The following is a 10,000-nucleotide window of genomic DNA, read 5'->3' as shown; positions in this document are numbered from 1 at the left end:
CTCATCTGTCGTTCCTCTGACACACACACACACACTCACACACACACACTCACACTCACACTCTCTCTCACACTCACACTCTCTCTCACACACGCACAAAACACGTCATGTACTTCCACTCACTCAACACAGTCAGATTACATGTTATAGTAATTACATGTTAAGGTTTCAAATAGTAAAAATGAATTACGATTATGATTATTATTATTGTTATTATTATTATCATTATTATTATTATTATTTATTTAGACTATTTTAACAAATTATTTAAAGAAGTCGTATTTTCTGGCTCTGATTAGGGTTGTGTGAGCCTCTCAGATTTCAGCCTCTCAATTTCCACAGTTGTGCATGAGAAATGAGAAGGAGTAGGCTAATGTCAATACTGTTGAGGACTAATTATGTTCATGCTTCACCTGGGTACAAAAGCTTGCCATGAAATTCTCATTTGCAAAGACATTTCCACGGGCACGTCTCTGCGCCATTTAAGGCCCGGCGTCATTTGCTATTCCAATATCTCTGGACAAGGTAAACCCAGCCGGCATCAAACAAGGCTGGCCCCTGTGATTTCTCAAGGGCTTGTTATTTTGTACTTCTCAATTCTATTTGATGTCTCGACAAAACAAGATGACACCAGGGAGCGGGCATTAAAATTTGATTTTTTTTTCTCTCCCCCCTTTCCTCTCTCTTCGTCTTTTATTTCCTCTCCATTCCACCTGTTCTTGTGCTCAGCCGGTTTAATTTTCTGCGATCGTCTCATTGAAGTTGGCCCCGTGTTTTTTTTTTTTTTTCTTCTTCTTCTTTTTTTCCCCCTCCTTGCCATCTCCACTATACCTCTTAATTGCCCTGGCTCGGAGACGGTGGGCTCCTGCCTCGCTCTGGGTCTGCTAGTCTGGGCTGAGTCTCTCTCCCCGCGCTTCGACCTTTGGCTTGTGCAGGAGAATGTTGCTCTTCATTAAAACGCGAATCAGTGAATCTCCGGCTCGTCCTCAGATGTGCGGCCCGTGTTTCCTCATTAGAATAGCGCTCTCCCCTCGCACACTTAAGCCGCCGTGCGCGAGGAGACGAGAGGAGAGGAGAGGAGGCGAGCCGCTGAGCTGTCTTTTCATCCCAGCCCTGTACCTCACGCAGGCATCCTCTGGAGTGATTTTTACCTAAAGACACACACTCCATCTCACACTCACACACTCATGTGCACAGACTCACACACACTCTCAAACACACCTTTTGTGGTATGCGGGTTTTTAAAAGAAAAATTCAAGGTAGCATTCTATGCAGGGACAGTGGCTTTTCACATTGATCGCAGCCTGTGTCTCTTTGGTTTTCTTAGAAAATTAAAGTGAAAGTGTGTTTATTTTGAAAATGTACTGGTTTATGATTTTTATTTTTATAGACTAATGTCTCTTTATAATGGTGGTTCATTTGTTTCGGTAATACAGATATGTCATAATGGCTTTTAATGGCTCCCACCTAAATCCCAATTCTTCTTTAGGTTAAATTGTGATTTTGTGATTCAGGAAATTAGAAATTCCTGCAAAAAAAATAATTTGATTTGTTGACAAAATAAATAGTCAAAGCCCTTTTCGATAGCAAGGAGAGTGTAGATATATTTGGGATATTTTAGTTTGTGCAGCAAAGTTTAGCGTGTGTGTGTGTGTGTGTGTGTGTGTGTGTGTGTGTCTTGGCTGAATGGACTGCAGGTCCATGCTGGTACAGCACATAGCCTGCAGTTACAGCCCAGCTGCTAGAGAATGTTCTAAGCCCCGGAGTCTGGATGTTTATGTGCAGCAGCAGGCACCTGGCGACGGCCACACCTCGCTGACACTCGTAGGCTGCAGTTATCTCTGGCATGTTCAGAATGCACTGCTCCTCACACCCAGATGAATGCCTCGCTGTTGTTGTTGTTGTTTTTTTTTGTTTGTTATTGTTATTGTTAGGGACGGTAGCGAGGTTCTTTGTTCGCACTGATAGATGAGATGATTGGTATAGGATTGCGCTGTTCATCTGAATGGGTGTGAGCGGTGGCTGGCCGAGTGAGTTATACTCCTCCTGCTGAGGCTGAGCTGAGAGCTGCTTCATCCTGAGAGCCGCGTCCTGCGTTTGTCGTGTGTTAAGTGGCTGTGATACAGTGGCCAGGGCAGTATTTTTTACTTAAAGTGCTCTCTCTCTCCCTCTCTCTCTCTCTCTCTCTCTCTCTCTCTCTCTCTCTCTCTTTCTCTCTCTATCCCTCCCTTCCTCCCTTCACTTGAACCCCCTGTACAGCTGCCCCCCCCCGCCCCCCCACACCCCCCACCCCCTCCTGTCTTAAGCAGATTTTCGCTCATTCAACACGGGATTAAATGGTAGTAGTTACAGTGATCAATAGGTTAAGAAGCGCACAATCCTTCTCGCTGCTAATGACCTCGCTAGTAATGTGGGTAATAAAACGTGGAATGTAATAGGCTCGCCGCTTCTCTGCTCTCCTCTCCTCTCCTCTCCTCTCCTCTCCTCTCCTCACGGCTCCAGTGGAGGAGGAGGGTCGTGTCGGCCCGGCTGCTGCCTCCACAGCCCCCCCGATGGACTGGAGAAGGGAGAACGGCGACAGCTCCCGCCATCAATCTGACGGCTGTTAAAAATAGAGGCAAGCGACCACAGCCGAAAAGAGAAATCACGAATAAAACGTTTGCTGTAACGAAGCCAAGTTGGGGAGTCGGGGGGGGCGCGTTTTTTTTTTAATTGTTTGCATTTGCTTTTCTTCATTTTCCCGTCACAATCAGTGCCATCCTTATAGGCTTTACGTTGTCTTTTTTTTTTTCCCCCACGAAGCGATTTCGACACATAAACATGCGTTAATCCACTGGCAGCCGTTGTTAAAAAACGTGTGATTAATTGGAGTGTATCCCAGCGCATTAGCGCACGATTCTTTCTAAATATATCTAATAAAGCGCGGGGACGTTAGATCATGTCCGGTGGTGCGGCATGATGCCCGTGTCGGAGGACTGCTATTTAACGCTCCCCTGAAACGCGACATGAGAAGGGCAGCGCGCGAAGGCGGGCGCCCGCACCAGAGCGGCGGCTGCTGTGGCCGCGGCGTTGCGTCCTGCGCCGTGCATCGTCGTCGTCGTCGTCGTCCCCAGTCACGCTGGGCACTAAAGGCAGCGGGCCCGCCAGACAGGCTGCCTGCTTGACCTTCAAAATAGTTCATCAAAATTAGTGATGCTGAGAAATAAGGACATCAGTGCATAATGACTGTGAAATTAGGAACGGGGGGCCCTGGCTATGCAAATGACAGGACAAGCCATGTGAAAAAGTCAAGATGGACTGCATATTAAGACGTAATGCAGGAGGGGGGGAATTAATATTGCATTTTCATCCGCCTCTCCACCACCTCCTCCTCCTCCTCCTCCTCCTCCCTCCTTCTTCCCCCTTTTTCCCTCCTCTTTTCCTTCTCCTTGCCTGGCTGTGAAAATGAGAATTGTTAAGTGCGTCTTCCAGGCATGGAGCGTCTCTCGCGGCTCGCGGGACAACAAATCGCGTCGCACTCGGCCGCCGCGTCTCTCTCTCTCTCTCTCTCTCTCTCTCTCTCTCTCTCTCTCTCTCTCTCTCTGTGTGTCCTTCCTTCCATCTCTCCCCCGTCCCATCTGACACCGCTGCCCTTTAAAGCCAGGCCTCAGCGTCCAAGCACAAGAACAAGGCGTACATTATGACAGGGCCGCTTCTCTTGTTGTGGCGCTGTTTTTGTTTTAGGTGGTGGGGTGGTGGGGGGTTGCAGGGGTGGGGGTGGTGTGGTTGGGGATGGATGTGTGTGGGGGGGGGGTTGAGGGTTGAAATCAGGTAATATGCATGCGGCCCGCGTCAGACAACACCCCCTCGCCCGCTAAATAGATTCTAAATAGCTAAATTACATTCATGCGTGCATGAAAAATTCAGCAGGCCTGTCATTAAGCCACGAGCGTGGGATACAATTTGGCTAACCTTGGGTGAAGACGGACTGTCACCTTAATGTCTGCCCTATCAAACGAAGACATCAGTCGGTGGGGTCACTGCCATAACCCCCCCCCCCCCCCCCCCCCCACACACACACACACACACACACACACACACACACACAGACACATACACCACCCCCACACTACCCTACCCCCATCTCTCTCACCCTCTAAACACACACCGTCACCTCCACCCCCCTTCCACATAACAAACATGGCCTGTCACGGCGACATGTTTAACAGTTTGCAAATGCCGCGCCTGGCTATCAGGTTCATCTCTGGAGCTTGTCACCGAAAACGCGTGTGGCAGGAAAGGAGGGCCTTTAATGGCGCGGCGGCGGCGGCAGCGGCAGTGGCGGCGGACGCATCATAGCGTCGAGTGGCAGCAGGCTCCCGCCACGCCAGCGGGCCGCGTCCTCGCCCGGCAATTAGGCTCGGCCCTGACAACCGCGGGGGTCTCTCCTCTCTCAATGTCACAACAAATCACTCCGCTTTGGAGGAGGCACGCGCGACGCTCCCCCCCCCCTTTCCCAAAGATCGCCGAACAGTGTGCGTTTGCGGCGCACACCGCGGTGGGGTTAGTTTGAAATCTGTGGGGGGTGTTTTTTGCACGCATTAATATCATTGCTGACAATGATTTTTTATTATTATTTGTTTTTTTTATTATTTATTCTCTTATATTCTCTTATTATTTTTGATTTCTAATTTGATAGTCTTCAGAATAAGGATACGATTGGCTGTTTTTTTCTGTCATTGCTTTTGGGCTGTTGGTAGAATGTTTTTTTCATTTTCCGAGTGTTTGTGATTATCAGCAATAAACGATAACAGTTGGGAGGGGAAAACATGTGTACACAGAAACAAAGCAAAAGACCCCACTATGCTGTAGCAGTGGCTGGCCTTGTTGATGAAGTGGCCATTTCTGGGAAGGCAGTGAACCCAGGTGAAGGTTAGATTTTACTGCAGTTCAAGTGGCCTTGCAGCATCAGGCCCATGTGTTTGTGTATGTGTGGTGGAAAAGGGTTTGGGTGTGTGTGTGTATTTTGGAGAGTTGCCCCAATTGTCTCCAAGCTGTGTTTCTCAGGAACCGTTGACAGACAGCCCTTCTGGATGAAAATGTCAGCTGCGTCGGGTGACTAATGCTGCGTGTACATATAGTGTGTTTTCTTTTGTGTGCCTGTTTGCGTTTGGCACTTGTTTGCCTACGCGTCACAGCAGCAGAATGCAGAACTAATGTGGTTTCGCTCGTGAATCACGTCTGCTGGTTCAGTTCACTCACTCAGACGCTTTCTCACCCTGTCTCCACTCGCCACTCGTTTGTCTGCACAGTACTTCGCCGGAGCCTTGGCATACTGTGCCCTAACGCCGACTGTCTGTGTGTGTGTGTGTGTAGGTCCCAGTGTCCCTGGCTATGATGACACCGCAGGTGATTACTCCCCAGCAGATGCAGCAGATCCTTCAGCAGCAGGTCCTGAGCCCTCAGCAGCTCCAGGTCCTGCTCCAGCAGCAGCAGGCTCTCATGTTACAACAGGTAGGAGACCGCCACACACACACACACACATACACACACACATACACATACACATACACCGATTAAACTCAAACACGCACTCACACACACACACTCATGCATACTCACCCTCACATAGCGGTAGCAACTGTAGCTACACACCAATACACACACACACACACACACACACACACACACACACACAGCAGTAGGAGCAGTAGCCATCAGAGCAGGCCTTCAGGCTCACAGACAGCTGCTTCATCTCATATCCACATAGCCTCATATCAGGAGAGCAGCTACAAAGACCACGTGTGTCCACTCAAATCAGAGCTCCATAGCTGCCATATTGCTGTATGGTGTACCGTTATCAGACAGACAGACAGACACACACACACACACACACACACACACACACACACACACACACACACACACACACACACACACACACAAGCACACACGCTAAGCTCTTAAATTGATGAAACTCGGACTTCCTTCCAGTAAAGTCAAAAGACCGCTTCTTAGAGTGTATGAGTGTATTCTGTTGCAGTTCTTCTTTTTTCCCCGTATCCAGTAGGCAGTCACTGTTTTCTCTTCCATATTGTTTCTTAACAGGGTGCCATGAGCAGCTTGTTTGGCACAAAAGCCCTGTCTGTTAGCGAGTGTGTCGGACTCACACACAGGCGTCTCCCTCTTTTGCAGCAGCAACTCCAAGAGTTCTACAAGAAGCAGCAGGAGCAGCTTCACCTGCAGCTGTTACAGCAGCAGCATGGCACCAAGCAGCAGAGCAAAGAGGTATGGCGTCTCTCTACACCTCTCCCTCTCTCTATCGCTCTCTCTTTCTCTCTCTCTTTCTCTCTCTCTGTCTCTCTCTGTTTGTCTCTCTGCTCTGTTTGTGTGTGTATTTATGTGTTGTGTGTGTATGTACTGTATATATATGTGTGTGTGTGTGTGTGTGTGTGTGTGTGTGTGTGTGTGTGTGTGTGTGTGTGTGTGTGTGTGTGTGTGTGTGTGTGTGGTAGCAACAGGCCACGGAGTTAAGAGGTGCACACTGACAGCTCCACAGCCCCAGCACTCGCAGCCCTGCTCCGTTTGGCTGCCCCTCTATTTATCACCCACCTTAAACTGGGAGCAACGGTTTTGTTTTTTTTTTATTGTTTTTCTTCTCTCCTTTTCTTCTTTAAGTGTACTGAATACAGTTTGACTCACTAAAGGCATAGAGAGAGAGAGAGAGAGAGAGAGATTAAGAGGGACAGAGAAAGAAAGAAAGAGAGAGAGAGAGAGAGAGAGAGAGAAAGAGAGCGAGAGATTAAGAGGCATGCTCTCACTTTTCGGGTGTTCTAGCGCTCCCGGAGTAATTACTCACAAACAGATACCGACACTCACTTGCGTGTCCTTTGTCCTGTGTGCGCCACGCGTTCATTAATCAAAGTGCCGGGGATCTTTCTCTTTTCTCCCCTCCTCCTCCTCCTCCTCCTCCTCTCCTTCTTCTCCTTCCTCTTCTTCTTCTTCGTCTGCTTCTCTCTTGAGCTAATTCCTGGAGTAAACATGTTTCTGGTTCTCCTCTCCCCATCTGGCTTTGATGTGAAGTGCATCGGGAGAGTCATTTGTTCAATCCCCTTAAAACAAGAGCAGGGACAGAGAGAGGGGGGAGCGCGAATCAACAGCAGCGGGCCTCGTGCGGAGCTGAGTGGCTCCTCTGTTAATTAGCATGGAAATGGCAGGAGGAGAGAAGGCATGTAATTGTGAGATATCAGTGTGGGGAGTGCTTTCAGCACCGTCTTCCCCCCCCCCCCCCCCCCCCCCCCCCCCCTCTCTCATCCTCCCTTCATCTCTCTCTCTCTCTCTCTCTCTCTCTGTCTGTCTCTCTTTCAGGCTTTCTCTTTCACTTGTCATTTTCTCTCTCCCCCCCACCCTTTTTCTCTTTTCTCTGTGTTTTCTCGTCGTCCGCCGTCCGTCCTCTAGCGCTCGAGCGCTAGGGCTAGCTCATCAGCAGGAGCGGCCGCCGCCGCCGCGGCTCACTGCGTGTTAATGACTGCCGGATACGCGCATCGCTCCGGACAAAGGAATGATTATTGCGCGGTCAAAAGAAGTTCAAAGACAATCAGGGAATTTTCGTCTTTTCCCCTCCGAGAGTCACGTTGGAGAGAGGGGAGCGGGGGGTGAGGGGGTGGGGGTGGGGAGAGAGGGGGAGGTGAGGGGGTGGGTGGGTTTGTAGGCTAAGGTGGAGAGAGAGAGCATATAAATTAAGCTGAATGTTAAACACACACACACACACACATACACACACACACACACACACACACACACACACGGGCGCTCACACAGATACACACTCGGAGCACCCCTGACTTCAAAGTCCCCGCTCGCTAATTAATGAACTGCGGGCTTCAGTTTGGACAAGTTGTGGTGTGATGCGGCCATAAATCAAGGTGACAGGCGTGCTCCTCGGCCCCAGATAGGGCCCATCACCCCGTCCCTCGCATCTGATGTAAACACCCGCGGAGGTGGGGGCAGGTGGGGGCAGGTGGGGGAGGGGGGGCCAGTCTGAAGGAGGTGAAGACAGATAAACAGAAGACGCTTTTAAAAAAAGAGAGAGAGAGGGAGACAAAAAAAAGCTAAAGCGTGCACCACTTCAAATGTGTTTTCTGTATGATCACAGGAAATGAATGAAGTCTCAGGAGACATGTTCTTTCTCTCTCTTTCCCTCTTTCTATCTCTGTTTCTCTCCTCCTTTTCTCCCCCTTTCTTTTTGTGTCTCCTTCTGTCAGTGCCCCCTCATTTCGAATGTTTTTTTTTCTTCCTTCTTCTCTCCTTTTTTTTTTTTTTTTTTGGTTCAATGAGGTTGCTCGCAGCCATCAAACGACAGAATGCGAAATCCGCAGTTTCTCCCCTGCGGCTGACACACAATAACCCCCTGTTGTTGCTTTGTGCCGCTCTTATTTTAAAGACATCAATTTTGAGTTTCTCAAAGATCTTTAACTTTGGATTTGAAGCGCCACAATAAAGGCCTGCCACCGCCACTCTGTGTCATCCGTCAGGGTGTGTATTTTTCTCACGCTCGTGCCACTTCGCGTTAGCCTCCGATTGGTCTAACGGGGCCAGGGTGCGCGATCGTGTGCGTGCGTGTGTGTGTGTGTGTGTGTGCGTGAGCACGGTACAGACAGAGAGGGAGAGAGAGCACTTGAGCTCCTGTCAGCTGATGAGACCAGAAGAAGAAGAAGAAAGGTTGGAAATCAGAGACAGGGTGAAAGTTTGAACTTGCTGGCATTCTTCTTTTTTTTTGTCTGTTTTTTTTTATGTATTAAAGGCAAGGCTGTGTTTACAGGGGGGGTGGGGGGGGACACACGCGCAGATGATCAAAGATGTTTTCTCCTCATCAGCCATCTCATTGACACACACACACACACACACATAGACACACAGACACACACTCGCAGAAAGAAAGGGTGTAGGAGCCTCCCCGCTATGAGAGGAAGTGTACAGACTTCATCTAATGCGGGTGGAGGGGGAGCACTTCCTGCTGTGAAGTGACACTTAAACAGAGCGCTGCAGAGTCACCGGCCTCGCCGTCAGCCACACTAATCTCTGCTGTCATTCGCCCTTTCTCCTCCGTCAAATAGCCGCATTCTTCCCTTTCTTCCCCTCCGCCGCGCTCCTCTTCTTCCTCCTCTTCTCCGTCTTTAAGACAATGCCATGGTTTTAGGCGTTCGAAAGGCCATTTAGGCTTTTGCATAATACGATCTGTATTTATCGCAGTATTAATAATTCAGTTCATGTTAGAACGTATTTGGGAATTTGAGCAAATAAATGTGGCAGAGGCCACCGAGGACGTGTGTGCGTGCGTGTGTGTCTGTGTGTGTTTTAGTGTGCTTGAATTCACTTTGTTTCTACATGTATGTGTGTGTGTGTTTGTGTGCTTGAATGTTTGTTTCTATGTGTGTGTGTGTGTGTGTGTGTACGTTGCTGGGTGTGTGTGTGTTTGGTGTGTGTGTGTAGCCCTGTGTAGCCGGGTGACTTATCAGGATATCTCAGGCCCCTCTCCCAGCCCTCTCCGGGTGACCTGCCGTCCGTGTTGTGCCGAGACCTTTTTTGTGTGTGCTCGATTGTGAGAGGTAAACAAAAGTGGTGTATCCTGTGTTTGGTAACAGGGTGCGGTGCACAGCTTGGCAGCCTAGGCTGCTTTTAATGCCCCCCCACCCCGCCCCCGCCCACTCCCCCCCCCCCCCCTCGTCCACCCTCCCTCTGGAGTCCGTTTTGCTTGCTCATACGCTCCCACATCCTGTACGCCGGCCATGCCACACACATTTCCACTGGCCACCACTGCATGACCACCCCGAAAAGTTCAACAGAGTTTGTGAAGTTATTTTATTGTACAGCTATTGCTGTGCAGCTGTGTAGCTCTACATAAAAATATGATTTTCCAGACAGTTTGGTAACAATTAAGATATGTTATCACAGTTTGTGCCATTTCAAATAATTTGCTGTATTTCACAAAAGGGAAGACTCTAACGATAGATCTAGAATC

At 49.3% G+C, this 10,000-nt stretch overlaps 1 protein-coding gene across 10 annotated transcripts in view; it reads left to right on the top strand.

Annotated features, from left to right (window-relative positions):
* foxp1b (forkhead box P1b) overlaps positions 1 to 10,000 on the top strand; it is a 181,226-nt gene that overhangs the window by 127,751 nt on the left and 43,475 nt on the right. For 8 of the 10 annotated variants that reach the window (XM_062545753.1, XM_062545752.1, XM_062545759.1 and 5 more), the window contains 2 exons: positions 5,356 to 5,493; positions 6,088 to 6,267. In XM_062545753.1, the coding sequence (XP_062401737.1) occupies positions 5,356 to 5,493; positions 6,088 to 6,267 (318 nt within the window). The remainder of the gene's footprint in view (positions 1 to 5,355; positions 5,494 to 6,087; positions 6,268 to 10,000) is intronic. The other 2 variants (XM_062545761.1, XM_062545760.1) reach the window with 2 other exon arrangements.

The sequence above is a fragment of the Sardina pilchardus genome, chromosome 9 (genome assembly GCF_963854185.1).
Source record: "Sardina pilchardus chromosome 9, fSarPil1.1, whole genome shotgun sequence".
Lineage (NCBI taxonomy): Eukaryota > Metazoa > Chordata > Actinopteri > Clupeiformes > Clupeidae > Sardina > Sardina pilchardus.
This window is presented reverse-complemented; position numbering and strand designations above follow the sequence as displayed.